The sequence below is a fragment of the Copadichromis virginalis genome, linkage group LG16, assembly GCF_057382275.1.
Source record: "Copadichromis virginalis isolate Kocher_CV1m ecotype Utaka linkage group LG16, C_Virginalis_male_GT1.1, whole genome shotgun sequence".
NCBI lineage: Eukaryota > Metazoa > Chordata > Actinopteri > Cichliformes > Cichlidae > Copadichromis > Copadichromis virginalis.
Genome location: NC_140633.1, coordinates 30,000,392 through 30,017,826, shown reverse-complemented (window position 1 = coordinate 30,017,826; position 17,435 = coordinate 30,000,392). Strand labels below are relative to the sequence as shown.

At 39.2% G+C, this 17,435-nt stretch overlaps 2 protein-coding genes across 2 annotated transcripts in view; both read right to left on the bottom strand.

Annotated features, from left to right (window-relative positions):
• Positions 1-22: 22 nt before the first annotated feature.
• LOC146691045 (ADP-ribosylation factor-like protein 6) lies at positions 23-2,937 on the bottom strand. Its single transcript, XM_085434345.1, has 9 exons — positions 2,681-2,937; positions 2,417-2,467; positions 2,256-2,317; positions 2,075-2,143; positions 1,884-1,978; positions 1,383-1,512; positions 858-913; positions 734-746; positions 23-457 (listed from the first exon to the last, which is right to left on the bottom strand). The coding sequence occupies exons 1-9, from the start codon at positions 2,801-2,803 to the stop codon at positions 424-426; spliced, it is 633 nt and encodes a 210-aa protein (XP_085290471.1). The 5' UTR covers positions 2,804-2,937; the 3' UTR covers positions 23-423.
• Positions 2,938-3,812: 875 nt separating this feature from the next.
• Positions 3,813-17,435, bottom strand: part of LOC146691044 (ephrin type-A receptor 6-like) — a 178,178-nt gene continuing 164,555 nt past the window's right edge. Inside the window, exons 12-17 of the mRNA XM_085434336.1 lie at positions 13,973-14,034; positions 13,412-13,621; positions 10,260-10,409; positions 7,713-7,906; positions 7,270-7,419; positions 3,813-6,061 (exon numbers count right to left, since the gene is read on the bottom strand). Coding sequence (XP_085290462.1) covers positions 5,947-6,061; positions 7,270-7,419; positions 7,713-7,906; positions 10,260-10,409; positions 13,412-13,621; positions 13,973-14,034 — 881 coding nt within the window. The 3' untranslated portion in view covers positions 3,813-5,946. The remainder of the gene's footprint in view (positions 6,062-7,269; positions 7,420-7,712; positions 7,907-10,259; positions 10,410-13,411; positions 13,622-13,972; positions 14,035-17,435) is intronic.

The following is a 17,435-nucleotide window of genomic DNA, read 5'->3' as shown; positions in this document are numbered from 1 at the left end:
ACAAACACAGCATACACTCAGCAAATAAGCTTTTATTAGACAGTGCAATATTCAGCATTGACAACGTTTTCAAAAAAGGATGTAATTAAGAAAGCATTGTGTCAATAAAAAAAGCAGCTTCAATAAATAAAAAATGTACTGTATACAGAAACAGTATAAATGATTATTTTTAGTTTACAGAGTGTACTCATAATGGTATATAACAAGGAAATCTATCAGGGAGTGCTTTAAATAATCAGAATATATTTGATATTTTTCTTTTTTTCCCCAAAGGTAAGTAGATCTTAGAGTTATTGCGTGCTCAGGAATTTGTAGGTTATTTAACATGTAAGTTTAAGGCCTACAACATCAAGTGTAATGAATACTCCAGATGATGAATGAGATCCAGTTACCATGTCCCCTTTGTCCGTAGTCATGGCCATTTCAGTCATTCATGTGTTCATTGTTTTCAAGTGATCTGACAAAAGGAAAACAGAATTGTGATTGGGCTTTTTTGTCTAGGGGTGTGGAAACAAAAAGTAACTTTTATTAAACAGAAAATCAGCTAATTGTGGTATTTACAGAGGACTATGGATGGAAACAGGACATAGAATACAACACATAGTCGAGGAAAGGTCTGATTTAGACAGGATTTACTTCCCAGAGAGCGTTTTAAATACATTAGAAATACATTCTACAATCACAATCACAGTTTTATAACACCGTCACAACAATAAAGCATAATTATACTTACTGTGCAATTTGATCTAAGGGTATGAACAAAACAACAGCACTTAATACAAGATGCAGAAAGTATTGACATTTAAATTTTCCGACCCTCTTTCTCTTTCAGCCCAGTATGACATCATTAAGTTTACCTTGTAGCCAGTCCAGCCCTTCCTGAAGGCCCTCTCCTTTGATAGCATTGCTGGCACTGAAAAATAAGATGTCCAGGAGTTAATCTGCTTGTGACACACATTCACTTTCTCATGACTTTTCTTGGATCCTGGACATTTAAAGCTGTCAAGCTTTTAATCCATCACTCTACCATCTGTCTAATGAGTAACCAGGTGGAACACACACATACGCACTGATGGCATGTTGCCGTGCCCCTCGGTAATGTTTAACCCATGAACCATAGACAAATCAAATAAACGGGAAGTGGCCGGGGAGCAAACGGTACACGTTATCTTTATTTAAGATTTCAAGCTGTAAACTTGGGGAGAATAAAATGGAGTAGATAGGGGTGTGACGAGACTTGGCTCTGTTCAGTAAGGGCACTTCCTCGAAGACTACAAACACCTGAATGACTTTGGTAACAAATTACTCAACAGTGTCTCTGGAGGTGTTTTTATTGTGTGCTACTTCTCAGCATGGTGAACTCAGGGTGGCAGATAAATTACCAGATGTGCCAGGGCTTGTCTTTGATGTTCTCCAAACACAACATCTGTGAGACCTTGACAGAAGACATTGCATCCTGCAGATCTATCTTGTTAGCAAAAAATAATACTGGTATCCTTTTGCTGCGGATATCTGCATAGAAGAAAAAATGTCAAGACCAGTTTATCGTGATCTAAGAGCCAGAGGGAAAAAAAGCTTTTAGGAGGGATTTTTTGGTTTTTATTACACTACAGATAGTGTTAGATGTTGGACAGGATATCTTCAAATATGATCACTCTACTTGATGCTACCTAGATTAAAGCCACTAAAATGTATCAGTTCAAGCTTATAATGAATGGTGCAAATATTACTTAACTAGGGTTTAGATAACTGGCCTCATAATTCAGGCATTTTAAACAAGTTATACACACAATCTGCATCAGTTATATACTGTTTCTTTTGGTTTTTATACCCAGACAAACTAAATTGTGTAGAAAATGTGTCTAAAAACAAAGATTGTGTACCTTCATGGTTGAGAAGAGTGTCTAGCTCCTCTTTAGCAACAACCATTCTCAGCTTGTCACTGCTGTCAATGACAAATATGATGGCATGGCTCTCTCTACAGAAGATAGGAGAAGGAGATGTACAGTGTCAGTTTTGAAAGTTTGAATATCTGACCAGCAAAAGGCTTGTTGTTCATGTTTGTGTGCCCTACTTGTAATAATGCTCCCACAGGTTCCTGTATCTGCTCTGCCCAGACATATCAAAGACTGTGAAGGACAGGCTGCGTGCAGAAAGGAGGAGAGAGGAAGGAGGAAAAAGACAGCTTAACATCATAAAAAACTGCTGGATTAGTCATTTTAAATATGCTGTAAAATTGCGGAATTACATTCTACCTTGAACTCTTGAACTTTTCGATGTTGAAACCAATTGTTGGGACGATTTCTTGTGCCTGTGTCTGCATTCATCCCCGAGCATAAACACACAAAAACAGACAAGTAACGGCAAAAGTATGTCAACAACATAATACATAATTAAAGTGTAATACGGGCTTTACCTGACTAACATGTTTCCACTCTTCTGACAATGGGCCTAAATGATTCGAATGCTGAAAACAAGCAACCAGTGAAGGACTGCAGCGAAATATAGATTGTGACAGGCCTTCGTACAGCGTGTTTACCAAATTAGCAGGTGTTTAGAAAAGATTTACACGTCTTAAAAGCCTCTCTACCTACAGGACCATAAACACAAATGCCTCTCAGTTCCACTTTAAAAAAAGATATCAAAATACCTCACTCTTGAAGCTCAGTTATGAACTTACATTAGGTGGTTTGAGCTGGTTGATGATGGTAGTTTTGCCGCTGTTGTCCAGTCCAAGACACAAAACGTTGACCTCTTTCTTCTTCAGGCCGAGCCAACCCGTCAGTTTATCCAACAACCCCATTACACTCAGCTGATGCTATGCCAATTAATTTTTCAACACATCACCCCATAGATGGTCTGATTACTGGGAATTAAATGTGTTCAGACTAGCAAAAAATAATGATAAACATAGCCGTGAATGTTCCTAGTACATGCCATGAATAGAGCCGCAAGCTGAGATGCTCCCTGGGCATCCCAGCTTGTGCAAGGTAATCCTATTAGGACGAATTAAGCTCGGTGAACCACCCGGCGACCTGATCATGAGGAGTATGGAGCTTCCCAGGCCCCCCGGCCTGATGCATTTGATTTATTACTCAAACGCTCTGGAGGCCCCCACCCGCCTCAGATCTGGGCCCCCCTTGAAGGTGCAAAAACACATGCAAACAACAGCAGTTTATCATCAGCATCCTCTGCTCACTTAATGACGGCAGCCAAACTCTGTCATGCTTTACAATCTAATTAAATCCATCTGTTAGAGAATACTGTAGTTGAAAAAAAATACAGAAAATAGGATATCTAAAATTTCACATTATTTGGCCACATTAATCTCATATAGAAGCATATTCTAAGACCTGAAATGTAAATTTTAATTAATTTAACATTCAATGGAACAATTCAGAAATGAGCACTCCTCTCAGCAGAAAGTATATAGCGTACCCAATCTGAAAATTATGCACGTAGTCTTTATTTTTTATTATTATCTAAGTAGTTAATATTTTAATCTTCTCATATAACAGTTTTGAAGCTGCTGAGTGGTCCAACAGCTCCATCTTTTGGTTATCAGTACCTTGTAAAATGTCAGGATAATTGCCTAGTTTAAAGAGAAAAGTCACATACATTTGACAATAACTTAAATGCAGATTAGAGAGATGGAGCTTAGTCCTTGAGCTTTGTTAAATCACGTTATCTTCACTGAGAGGACAGCCTGTCCTGTCTGACCGAAGAGACATTTTCCTTTCCTCGAGCCGCTCTGCGTCTCATTCAAGTGATAGTGAATGAAAACGAACCAAATGAAATGAGCAGTCAACCACCAGAACTGTTCATGTTTATTTGCAAATAAATATTCGCTGTAACTGCCTCTTACAGTGTGCAAGATCTACAACATCTCTTTGGAAATCATAGAAAAATAAAATACAAGAATTATAAGTATACTTGTACTTTGTACAAAAGAACGTTCTAACATTGCTCAGCAGTAGAACATGCTAAACAAACAGCATCTGATATTCCCCATATTCTGTAGAGCGGCGGTGACTGCGAGCGTGTGTGTGTGTGTGTGTGCGCGTTTGAATGTGTGCTGTGCGTGCACCTTTCCTGCTCCTGAAGGCCTGGATGCATGACTGCGCCGTGACCGAAAGGCACAGATCTTTGTATCCAGTTTGCCCTTGACATTAATCATTGAGCTCCAATTCTTATTAAAACCCACAGCTGTAGATGGGAGGTTATTCTCATACAATTCAGACTAATGGCTAGGTCCTGTGACTGCACTGAAACTTATAAACGGCTTGCATGGTCCGCAGACTGTAAGGCATTCTGTGTCTGTTTGTGTGTTTTTGAGCATTTGTGTTTGTTACTGTCGATGTTACAATGACACATGATGAGTTATGATGCTGCTGTTTATGTTGGTTCTCCCTCTCTGGCGAACACATCTGTCCTAACCTCACGTAACTAAGACTACTGACGTTTTTCACACCGATTTCCATTAACCAGCTTTTAGCTACTTCTGCTGCCTCCAGCTCTAAGTACTTTTATTCTTCACCACTGCATATTCTCAGCTGACTTAAGAGTATGAAGAAAATGTTCATCTCAATGGCAAACATCCAACAACATGACATCTACTGCCAGTTTGAAATTAGGCTATGTTTATGTACACAGTTTTCCCATATCACAATCTTTACACCATCACAATTACTCCATCTGGTGATCTTGCGCCCCAGATGAGCTATTCTCTGACATCATGGATCAGCTTTGTCTCTGAAGTGCAAACCTCTGTCAGTACTGTCTGTGTGAGTGTGTGCAAGAAAAAAAAAAACAATAACGGCATGGAAGAATTTCATCATATAAGTCCCTGTTAAGTTTCCAACCAAACGTCTCTCCTCTATAGCTAAGCTCTGTGAACATTCATATATTAAGACAGTGGAGATTCGTGTACTTTCAGGCAATGTATGACATTCACAATCCAAGTAAATAAATAAAGAATCCAAAACAAAACAGGCTGATCGCACCATTGGGTGTACACTGGTTCATCTAAAAGCAACAGATCCAGTTTTGCAAGCTTTGGGTATGACACTAAAACTGACGGATGGTGTTATGTGAGCCTCATGTTTGTATGTCAACAAGAGTTCTCTCATTGCACAATTCTTCATCTTTCTCTGAGATACTGAGGTGACTGCATAATACTGTATTGCTGTTTTTGATTAAAAAACAAACAAACAAACCAATTTTCTGTAAAATCAAATATCTAAATAAGATCCAGATTTACAAGGGCTTTCACATACAGGACTGCACATATATTCATATTAGGTTATAATTATTATTACTTGTCTATACACTTTTAAACATTCATAAACTTCCCGCTTCTTTCTTCAAGTATTAGTGTACCAGATTCTCTGGAGAGAGGGTAACTAAAGCAATCCAAATAAACCTTTATGATAAAATATCAAACTCCAAAATAAAAAATATTGAGGATATATATATATATTTTTTCAAAGGACAAAATTTTTCCATTGCACACCCGATAGCAGCTACATGAGCACATAACTCAGAGCAGAAAGGAAAAAAAAAGAACATACAAAGAAAAAGAATCAGTAGATTACATTTGCAAATCTACACCTCTAGATATTGTTGCGCCACACACAAAGTACTGTTGTTGCAACAAGGCATTACATTCCCCTAAGTGAAGGCCTGGGAGAGCCTGAACAGTCTATCAGGCTGAAATAGTCTGGAAGAACCAGGCATACTGTGTAAGGGGTGTATAGTAAAAAAAGTTTGTTACTGTAGAACGTGAATGAGACCAGGGGAGAGTCTGCTGGAGTAGTCTGTCCAATGACCTCCTGTATGAGGGGTTAAGACCCAGGCACAGGCTGTAGACTGTCTGTCACATGGTCTAGACCTCACTTCCATCTGGTCCATCTATCTGTCCATCCCAGGTTATAATAAAGGGCGTCCTTATACATGGAAACCCTTCTCGTGTTCGTGCAGTAGCTGAAGGTGAAGGGTCTGTATGCTGCTGATGATTCGCCTCTGGTGGCCGATCAGCTCCACACCAATACGCCTCACATCTCTAGGCCGAGAGGGGAAACACAAGCACACAAGGACACATGCAGAAAACACTTTAACTGTGTTAGGACTTCTCATTGAAGGTAATTATTTGATCACGTGTCACCAATTAGATGTGCTTTAATCTTAAATTATACAACTAGACAAAAGAACGACCAACATTTGCAGTCACTGAGATGAATATATTTCCTGATAATTAAAAAAATTAATTGATTATAAGTTTGAATATGTGACCCCACTCTAAGTCATACTAATGATTTAGGGGTCTCAAAAACTCACAAAACTTAGCAAAATGAACCTGAAGTATAAAAGTATTCATGATACAACAAAATGGGTGCTGTCAGTGTATGTTACTGTGCTAGATTAATATCAGATTGACTTGATATTAATAGCACATTAATATGCAAGCAGCATGTGTCTGCATATGTGTCTGTTCTTTTCTCCATGAGTGTTCATCCAATCTACTTTAAAACTTGGAGAGTGCATGGCTGAGCATCGAAGTAAGTGCAGTGTGGAGTTGTTTGGATGAGTGGTTCTTATGTCATGGCTAAAATCCATTTTCAGTTACGCAACCAGCTGCCTGCAAGACCTTCAAGGAAAATGAGTAAATTGTAGTCATGCTGAGTAAGACCACCACAGTCTGTAGAGAAACACTGCAGTGAAATTTGGATACAGCTTCAATTTTTGGGCAAAACTACCATGATACAGAGACATTAAACTACAGAAATTGCTCAGACATGGGAACTGATGCCATATAGCTTCCGGTGCACAGATTTTATTCTGATGTTAAGGAGGAGGAAGCCAGAGTACCCGGAGGGAACCCACGCAAACACAGGGAGAACATGCAAACTCCACACAGAAAGACCCTGGCCTGATGGTGGAATTGAACTCAGGACCTACTTGCTGTGCGGCAACCGTGCTAACCACCGCGCTGCCCTATATTTTATACAGACGAATAAAAAAAGGCAATATTTGTCTAGAATATAGTGAAATAAATGTGAAAAGTAGCGTAACATTAAAACATTACATTACTATAGAATTATCTTACTTTACATCATTGCCTATCCTTGTGATTTCTACCTATCTATACAAAGTTTTCTCTGGGAGCTATAGAACAGCTTCACAGACTGAACTGCACTTCTTGTAACATGCAAACTTGACATGCTTTCGTGACATTTAAAAAAACGGTTATATTTGAGCTGTTCTACTCACTCAATACTCATCCTCGCCACTGAATCCAATGTGTTGTAGCCTGCTGCCATGAAATTGCTCTTGTACTGACTCATCTTGATGGAGTCCAGCCAGTCGCCGACAGAGATGAACATTGGGTAGTCCATTTCCTCCCCCGGAGATTCTGGTAGACTAATGCAAAAAGAAAAAAGAAAAGAAATAAAGGTTAATGTCATAGTATGTCCATATTCAGTCATCTCAAAATTGAAAAACTAGTGAAAGCATCAAAAAGTTCTTAGTGTGTCACTTATTTTAGGTGTAGGAGTGAAAACGTTTGTCAGTGTTCAAGGAAAATAACTCATACTCTGTCCTGGAGTAAGAATACTCCCACAGAAAAACACATTCACTGGTTCACTGGTCATTTTTAGCCAGAGTGCATTTCCTTTAATTCATTTCATGGCACAAAAAGTTTTTCAGTACTGTACCTCTGAATGTCCTCTACCAGCGGCAGCAGGCTGCTTGGGTTACGGATTAGTTTATCCAAGAAAGAAACTATATCTGTAAACTTTGGTCGATGATTCCTCTCCTTCTGCCAACAGTGCAGCATTAGCTGGTGCAGGGCTACTGGGCAGCCCATTGGTGCAGGGAGCCGATAGCCCTCTTCGATGGACAGAATCACCTGGAGAAAGAGTTGGACGTGGTAAATGGTCTAAATCTGGCTGAAGACTGCCATTAAACCAGTCTGGTTAAAAGTTAGAGATTTCTTTGTGATTTATATCAGTTATACACATGACAACGTTCCAAGATAGCAGACCAGTTTTGGCCTCTTGGCTACTTACAGCAGCTCAATTAGAACACTGGCAAATGCTGTGTGCGCCAGATGTTGCACAAAAGTCATTAGCTTGGCTTGACATGGATTACGCCAAGTGTTTTGTGGCTAGAGGTGGCACAAATGCCAGAACACACCTGACATCTGGCTCATAAAAGGTGGAGCTGTGGCAGAATAGAGGCAGCCAGACTCATTCTCCTTCAACACCATCAGTCAAAGCCAAATGCGGCACATAAAACAAAAAAAAAAATGCAGATTTGGGCCACATTTAGGCTAAACCTTCAGTGTGATCTCTGTTTTGTTTCCTTTCACATACTGGTTTAGAGTTTTGTTATGTTATTATTGTATTTATGCCACATTATCAGTCACTTTTCACTTGTTCTTCAAATTATCACGAGTTCAGCTGACAGTGTGTCTTAACATCCATACGTTATCTCCTCAGATCCCCTCAAGGAAAGCGGCGTATCTACAAGTATCTTTGTAGCGAGCAGTGGTAAGTGGCTGACCAGGATGAGACAGTCTTTGGCAGATTTTTGTGGCTTGGCTGGCCTTTTGACTTAGAAAGCACTTCTAAGCAATTCCCAAACAGCACAAATCCTCCCCAAACCTGGGGACCTTAGTGAATGTGTGTGCCGGGTCGTCTGTGTATGTATGTGTGTGAGTCTGTCTGTAAAGGGTTGAGGGGATTACAGTCGAGCTTTCACACTCAGCGGAGAGAGGGATGGATATGCTTCCACCAAGGTCCTTCCAATCCCTGACCACAGCCCAGGGATCAGCGGGTTGCTCAGCTGCACTGAATCCACAGCTATAAACTCTCCCTTGATTGGCCCGCAGTCCTCTGAACCTCTGACCTTTACTGCTCTTTCCATTCCCTCTTACTCATCTTTTTTATCCTTTGGGTGGATATCACCAGTATCTTTGTTCCTAACCTCGATTCTCTCAGAGGTAGGTTTTTGATGTGAGCAAATAGTCATAGAGCAGGTGAAAGGGCATCGACTTTAAGAGATATAATGGAAAACAAACTTAAAATTTACACAGTGAAGCAGGAACGGAGGATCTGAAAAGTCAATATTATTGTGGATTGAGGTTAAAGGGGAGGTTTGTGAGAGAAAAACGTCTCATCAATATAACTCTGAGCAGAACACATGAAGGAAACAGTGATTCAAAAGCAAATAGTACAGAGCAATCACACTCTACAGGTGTTTTATATGCTTGACATACTGCATTGATGAGAACATTTAAAAATGAAAGCAATTACCTAGAAGTTTTTTCAATAAAACAGGTGGTATTGCATGTTAACACTGGTTGCCACCAGCCATAAAGACGAAAATAGCAGCAAAGTATCCTCTAGTTGCTACCACAGTGTGTTGCTACTATTGCTGTGCAAAATCATGTTGGAGACAAAACAAGACCAACTTTTGGCTTCTTGCCACTCACAACAAATGATGAAACCTGTTAGGTCAGGTTATCCATTCAGTCAGTAGCTGTTGGTCCCACATGGACACATTTTAATGGTGCATCCAACTTATGAGCTATGTCAACAAATTACTACTGTATGTAGCAACAATTAAAATCAATAAATCAAGCAGTATTTCCAAATTTTATTTTTAATTTAACTGAAAAGTATAAAAAAAGATTATTTTATATGAATCCTGATGGTGTACACAGTGACATCTGCTCCAAAAGCAAACAACAGCAATCTCGAAAACACTGATTAAATACAGAAACAAACATTACAAAACGAAACAACCCCCAAAATAACAGTTTTGGCCTGACCACTTACTTAAAAACTGTCTGGCCTCTCCACTCCTCACAAAATATAATTTTTAAGAGTAGAGATATCTTTATTCTGCAAGTAGCCTCCAGCTACAATTCCAGTTCAGGTAACCATGACCTGTAATACCACATGCTGGAATAGGTGTTACACGTTCTCTTGGTATACCTCGTGTAAAATATGCTTATCTTTTACACATGTAAAGTTAATTTTACAGGATAAAGAGTGAAATTAAAATAAAATAATGAAATGCCGAAGTAATAGACTGAATGTGCAATTTATTTGCTTCACAGCATCAAAATCCAATTTCAGAAAATCTTACATCATGTATCTTGAAGTACATTATATTAAAAAGACAAGCTCTATATTTTTATCATGAAGTCCTGCTAGTTTTAATAGTTTTTCTCCTCATATGACAGGAATACTCACATCCTGATTGGACATCTCCCAGTATGGTCGTTCTCCATAAGACATCACTTCCCACATGACAATGCCGTAGCTCCATGCATCACTGGCCGAGGAGAATTTTCTGTATGAGATGGCCTCAGGAGCTGTCCATCGAATTGGGATCTTACCACCCTGCTCATGAAAAATAAAAGGTAAAACAAAGCCACACATAAATAATGCAAGCACACATATGAGCAAAATGCAAAATGCCAGCATCCTGATGTGGCACGCCTGTGGGGTGGGATGGATTGTCTCAGTGTAGCGGATGTGCCCACTGCCACACATTTGGACTGATTTGTGACCGCTGTTTGGGAGGGATGGTTGTGTTGTGTGTCTGGAGTGAATTTTGGGTCTCTGCGTCCATCCCATGGGGAATGGGAGCAAAAACAGAGGTGTTGCGTTTATATTTTTGTTCAGTGTATATATAATATTCTGTAACTCTGTAACTTCTGTCGGTGCTGTGCTTTTTTGGAAATCGAATTTCCCAGAGGAACCCACCCGAGGGATTAATAAAGTTCTATCTTATCTTATCTTATCTTATCTTATCTTATCTTAGCATATAGTAAATGCATCCCTCAAGTTTATTAAAGTCCCCAAAGTTACATCCACTGTTGAAACCATTTAGTTCAGACTAAAAATACTTGGAAAGTCACTAAACTTCAGTTATAATGTGTAAAACAGGCTGTACCTTCCACTGAGGTTTTTCTACTGCGTTTGATGCAACTTGGACTCCTTGTACAAATATAAAGTAAGATGTACTTTATTGTAGCATCCAGTACATCTGTCCTCTCTGTTTCACACCCTTTTTGTGAGATATGCTGTGTTCCTTTCATCTCGAAAGTCTGATGTCAGAGTAAAAGAGCAACGTCACATTTGAGCAGTAGTAATCACAGAAACGGGCAGCGTGGAGACGTTCAGCCGATAATATAAAGGTTTAAGGTTGGTAACATCTGAGGTACAATGCCATACCTCTTTTATGTGCTTAAACGCCACAGCAGGACGTTCACAGATATAGCCTGGTCGGTGCTTTGTGTATGGCTTATGTAGTAATTCACAAATGCACAGCGGTGACAGTACAGATTACAAATTCTACAGTTTTACTGCTGTTTACATGTGCTGTTGCCTTTTGGATTGCAGAATCAGGGTCGGTGTGGGTGCTCTGACTTTCCAAGGTGGAGTTTATTTAAATTTAATAAGTGAATAATTATCAATTGCACCGCCTAATTAATAAATTAGGGAGTGCAGGGCATATGGTGCCTAAGTGCCAAGTCCTCTTGTATTATTTGCAGTAAAGGTTTCAGTGCTTCTAGCTTTTGTTTTGGGTGTTTTTTTTCTTAGTGTTCATTGTTATTCTTCCATTTATGACCTTTTGCAGTTTTGGGATCTTGTCTTTTGTCTGCTTGTTCTTTTTGCCCTCACTGACTGCCTCCAAGTGTACGACCATTTCCTGTTTTCAGATTAAAGATCTGGATTTTTTAGCTCTGCACATTTTTGCATTCGAGTCATAATTTCAAACTGAATGTGCTTAATGTGCAATTGTCCAAATAGGTAGGGTAAATATGCCTGGACTCTCTCATCCTGTATGATATAACAACAGAAAGTAGTCTTCAATAATGCTGCTGTCACTGTGCTAAATATTCTGGTTTTTTTGCCTCTTTTCTCCCCTTTCTCCTTTCAGCTCACCTCACCTTTCACTTCCCTTTTTTGGATTTCAACCACAGTGTTGTGAGGCAGAAAGTTCAACTTGGAGCCGTAAACACAGCATTTCCCTCACACAAAAACCTCAATACAAACCAGGAAATGGAGGTCACTGTGGGCTCAGACAGATTTAGCACATGAGCACTGAAAGTTTCACTTTTGCAATTTAAGGCTAGTCCATCTTTTGCTTGCCTCGGCCGGTAAAGCAGGAAAATCTAAATTAAATCAGCCTAATCTAGTTGGAGCAATGCATCGGGTTTCTTATACAGATAGCATCAGCATACACGGTAAATAGAACCGTTTAATTGAAAATTCAAAACTTTTAGTGTCATATTTCATTTTTGATTTTCATTTTACTTTTCCACACTGACATCTGGGGATTTGTTTGAGTGAAACAATGATAAGAAGCAACAGGTGCTGAAAGAAAAAAGATCCACAAGACTCTCGTCTCCTCGCTTCAGTATTGATGTGTTTTTGAATACTAGGTTTCTGGAGATGCAAAGTTTTCAGAGTACGTGTAGAAGCTACTTTGGAAATCCGTTTTTCTTTTTTGATACTGCCATACTAGTCCAACCTAACAGCTAGGGAACAGCTGCTAGGTTGGACTTCCGTGCCTTTTGCGGTTTAAAACTTTCAGTCTCTGCTTCTAATGAGATTCGCTACCAAAGCCAGATTTACACCAGCTGGCTGTGAATAAGACTGGAGTGAGGGTAAACTTTTATCATGGATATTACTGTGCTGCTGTAGCTATTGTCGAGGCTCAGATCTCCTCACTAACTTCTCATTACCTTTCCTCACTATCCCCTGTGTTTCCTTTGTCTCTCCTTGTGTTTTCAGTGTCTCTGTTTTATTTTGGTAATCACTTTCTATGTGCCTCTTTGGTTTTGTTTCCTTTGTTTTCCTGCCTCTATGATTGTCTGCTTTGCACTTATTGTCCACCCGTGCCTGATCCCTATTCGCTCCTCATGTGTATATATTGTTCAGCGTCTCCCTTGTTAGTCGTCAGTCTGTCTGTTCTGCAATCGATTACACTTCCTGCTTACTTTCTTTGCCTGCTCATCTCTTCATGTTTCAGTGATATCCCCTCTGAATTTGCTCCTTGTTTTTCATCTTTTGTTTAGATTTCTCTTGGCTTTACCTGTCAATATTTCACATCTAGCAATTTTTGAGGCGATAAAATGCAACGATGGAGAAACAACTTAAAAAAACAGAAGCTTTTTATGCATTACAGCCTTAGTTTCCTAAAATGGTTCAACATTAAAATCCCAGGAAAATAATGGATGCAATCGATGCAACCTCAGTGCAGGTCCTAACAGTAACATTTTTCCCAGTTGTGACATAGAACAAAATGATTTCAGCTTTGTGAAAAGCTGTAATAAATTAGCAGCAGCTGCTTGGTTTATGAGGGCTGAGTTATTGGAGGGTGTCAGGTGTACCGTTGTGGTGTAAGCTGCCTCCGGGTCGTCCTCCAAGACTCGGGACAAGCCGAAGTCTGACACTTTACACACCAGATTGCTGTTGACCAGAATGTTTCGAGCTGCCAGGTCTCGGTGAACGTAGCCCATATCTGACAGATACTTCATGCCCGAAGCGATGCCACGCAGCATGCCAACCAACTGGATGACGGTGAAGTGACCATCATGTTGCTAACAGGAAGAATAGGATATTGAGGAAAGTATGGGGTCAGAGAAAGAGAAGGCAGAAAAAGGAGGGTAAGGATGGATAAAGAGAGCAAGACAAAGAAAATTTACTGACAAAAAAGAAGAAGAAACTAGTTTGTTCAGAATTAAGCTGAGCAGCAAACTGAGAGGAGAGTCTGCTACAGTAAATACATTACATAATTCATATAAGTGATGAGTCACAAATGTTACTAGAAGTGATCTCGCAAAGCCTTAAGTGCAAAGGCATGCAGAGGCAGTAAAAATATGTACAGCAGAGATTTTGAGACTATCTGAGGAAATAATCATGCCTGAGTTCTGCGACACTCCAACACTTACTCTCAAAAATGAGTCCAGTGATCCATTTTCCATGTACTCCACCACGATCATAACAGGCCTGCCTGCAAAAACACACAAAGACAGCACATACACCGTGTTTATTTCAGAATATTTCTGTGGCATTGTGGCCCGTTTACAGTGTAGGGTGGAGGATAAGATCGAAGGAGCTTGGCAGAAATGGAGTGAGACTCACAATGTCTGGTCCAAAGCACATGCTGTTTATAAAGGCTGGATCTAGCCACCCAAATGTCACCAGTTGGCCTCTTAAGTCGAAGAAGTGAAGTGAAGGAGTCCTGCCTGAGAAACTGAGTATGCTGCTTGCTCCTACCATAGCTACTTGCTATTCATAAGGTAAACATGGCCTTCTTTGCAGTAAATACTAATTGTATATTCAGTCTGTAGTATTAGTTCAGTTTGCATGTTTTTGAAATAAAATTTGATTATGTTTGGTTCTGAAACAACCATCTAAACTCGGCCAGACTGTAAAGCAGACTTCAAAGTGAAGCGTGCATTAAACATACAATGAGAATGATCTTTTATTTATGGAGAAGACAGCTAGTAGTCTAAAGCAGTTAAAGAATTAGATTAAACAGATTAATTATGAATTTTCTGATAAAAGAAGAATATTGCATGCTATCTCTCATGCCATCCTACATGATCCACTGATCATCTAAAACATTATAATTGAATTAATGTAGAAAACGCATTATGCTTATAAAGAGCGGCTGACAAAATTACAAAGTATTTCAATTATTTTAAATTTAGTTACTATTTCAGGAAATCCAGGAGGGAAAACAACTTGAAAAAAACAACCTCACAGAACATGAGCAGTTTATTGATGCATCAAGTCAAGCTGCTCAATTGATAAAATCTGTCCGTTTCAAAATACCCAGCCGGTCAGTTGGGACCGTATTCAGTATTCAGTCCATGTATGACACGAAACATTAGTTAGAAAAAATGTAAGCCCAGTTTCTCTTTCCAAATGTTTTTGTTTCCCCACCGAGGATCCCTACAGAGTTACTGATTGACTGGTTTACAGCTAGAAACCAACTGTCTAAGGCCTGTTTTCTGGTGAGCTGTAAACCCTCCTGAACTGCTGGAAGAGAAAGACAAGTATTTGATTGGTGAAGAGACACCATGTTATTACACTTTCAGTTCATGTAATTTTTAAAACTCACACAGGAATATGAAAATGACATGACGGAAGATGGAATATTTTACAGACATTTATATAATGGGGTCTCTCAACACAGTTTCAGGTGAGTATTTGCCGTTTCATAATTCAACAGACGACTGCCGTCTTACTTTTAATGTCTATCCAATATTCCTAATTTTCCACATTTTTTTTCTGTTTCAAGGATATTTATAGATCTTTTTTTACGAGAAGGGAGACAGCAATATATGAACAAACCACAAGGTTTGGACACTTCTGATATATGCATATAATACTTGAAATGCTTACAAAATGATGCACATTGTTATGTATTTTTTCATCTGAACTGATGAATAATAGTGCGTAACAAGCTGAAGGACAAACCTAAAACTTCAGTTTTGGGGTCAGTGTTTTAGCTCAGTAGAGACAGTAATAGTTTGATTAGGTTGACACAATAATGTGACTTAAACCTATTTAAATGTCAAATCTAATTTGAATTTAAATGACTTCTCATTTACAAGTTGGACTATAATTTGGACAATATAGCAGCGTGTTTACAGGCACTGACATAATTGAGTTTTTGTGCATCTGGATAGTGCAACTGTGCTGGATTTTGACAGAAAAAAGCTAAATTGTTAAAAAAAAAAGACAGGCAGCATAAGGAAGTCTGCCAGCTTTGGGCTATAATCTCAATGACAATATTTGTTATTGTTTGAGTGACTACAACATATTATTAGTAAGGCATACTGAGCCAAGACACGTTTCTTGTATTGTATCATGTGCAGCTGCTGAAAGTGAAAAGTTTAGAGGAGTAATTAGACCATCATTCCTTCAAATGAAAAAATCATTCAGTCAAAACAGAAAGTTTTCACAGGACTCTGCAGTCCTTTGAAAAAACTACTCCGCATGATTCAATAGCTTGTAATAATTCCTTTATTGCATTAACAATCCCTCACATCACTGCGGAGGAATTTTGGCCTGGCCCACTCTTTTTTTTTTTTTTTTTACAAAACTAATTCAGTTTACTGCGGGTGGCAAACATGAATTCATGGATAGCTCTTTTAAGGTTTCCCCTTAGCACCTCAGTTAAGTTGAGTCCTGGACTTTGACTTTGCAACAACTTGATTCTTTTCTTTTTCAGCCATTATGGTGTAGATTTTCTAATATACTTGGGATCATTGTCCTGTTGCATGACCCAGCTTCAGTCAATCTTTAGCAGTCGGGCCGATGGTACATATGAGTCTCAGTTGCTTTGGTTGAACAGTTCATGATGGACTCATTGACTGCAAGAGGCCAAGGTCATGTGACTGCAGAACCAGTCCAAACCATCACTCCTCCACTACTGTGCTTGGTAGTTCATGCTGATGTGCTCTGTTTGACTTTGGCCAAACTTGATGTTGTGCATTATGGCCAAACATCTCCACTTTGGTCTAGTCGAGCTAAAAGACACTGTTCCAGCAGTGGTTTGCTCAGATGCAGCTTTGTAAATTTGAACTATGGATGTTTTTTTTGTGAGCTTCCCAACTTTTAATATTTTTCTTATTGCACAATCATGAGCAATCATGAACATTTAAAATGGTAACTGAGGCCCGCAGATTCTGAGATGTGGCTCTTGAGTTTTTTAAAGTTTGTCTGAGCATTGCATGATCCGACCTTGGGGTAATCTCTCAAGGACTGGGAAGATGCCGTTGTATTAATACTCACCTGAATGCTCCAGACCAGCAAACTGCCCAAACATCTGCTTTTATAGATCTAGTTGAATTTGATGGTGGTCAATATTTGATTAGCAGTATATGGCTACTACTTATCTACTTATCCTCCTAATTCCCACGGGAGCTATAAGGGTGTACTTAGTTTTCCACAGGACGTGACTGTAAACGTAAATTGCTTTTGCACTTTTTACAAAAGAAAAGATTAAAGATGCTAAATGACAGGTTGATTTGGTGAATGAATGCTGGGTTAACTTTTATAACGGCTTTGAACAGCAACTTTTCCAAAAGAAGTATGCAAAACTGTCTGAAGTATGAGATAATTATAAAAATAACAGATGGTGCAAGTTATGGTCACTTGAGCACCAGCATTTCATTGTTCCTATGGATTGCTAATGAAGCATCTTCCACTTTGGTTTAAACAGAAATTGCAAACGCTGCAGGCTTAGAACATTTCTGTTAAACAGAATGTGCTTGGAGCATTTCCACTGGAAGACCGAGCACCTGTTGTCAATGGTGTTTGTGTGATGAAATAATCTCTGAAAGTCTACTGTGGTATTCAAATCGGCAAGCCAAACAACTTAAAATAAACACACATTCA

Bases quoted from the DNA above. Each gene is read 5' to 3' on its own strand.
- LOC146691045 (XM_085434345.1), bottom strand. From the start codon at position 2,803: ATGGGGTTGTTGGATAAACTGACGGGTTGGCTCGGCCTGAAGAAGAAA. The intron at 2,144-2,255 runs GTAGAATGTAAT...TTCTGCACGCAG, and splicing joins GAAAAGTTCAAGAGTTCAAG to CCTGTCCTTCACAGTCTTTG. The intron at 1,979-2,074 runs GTAGGGCACACA...TATCTTCTGTAG, and splicing joins CTGTGGGAGCATTATTACAA to AGAGAGCCATGCCATCATAT.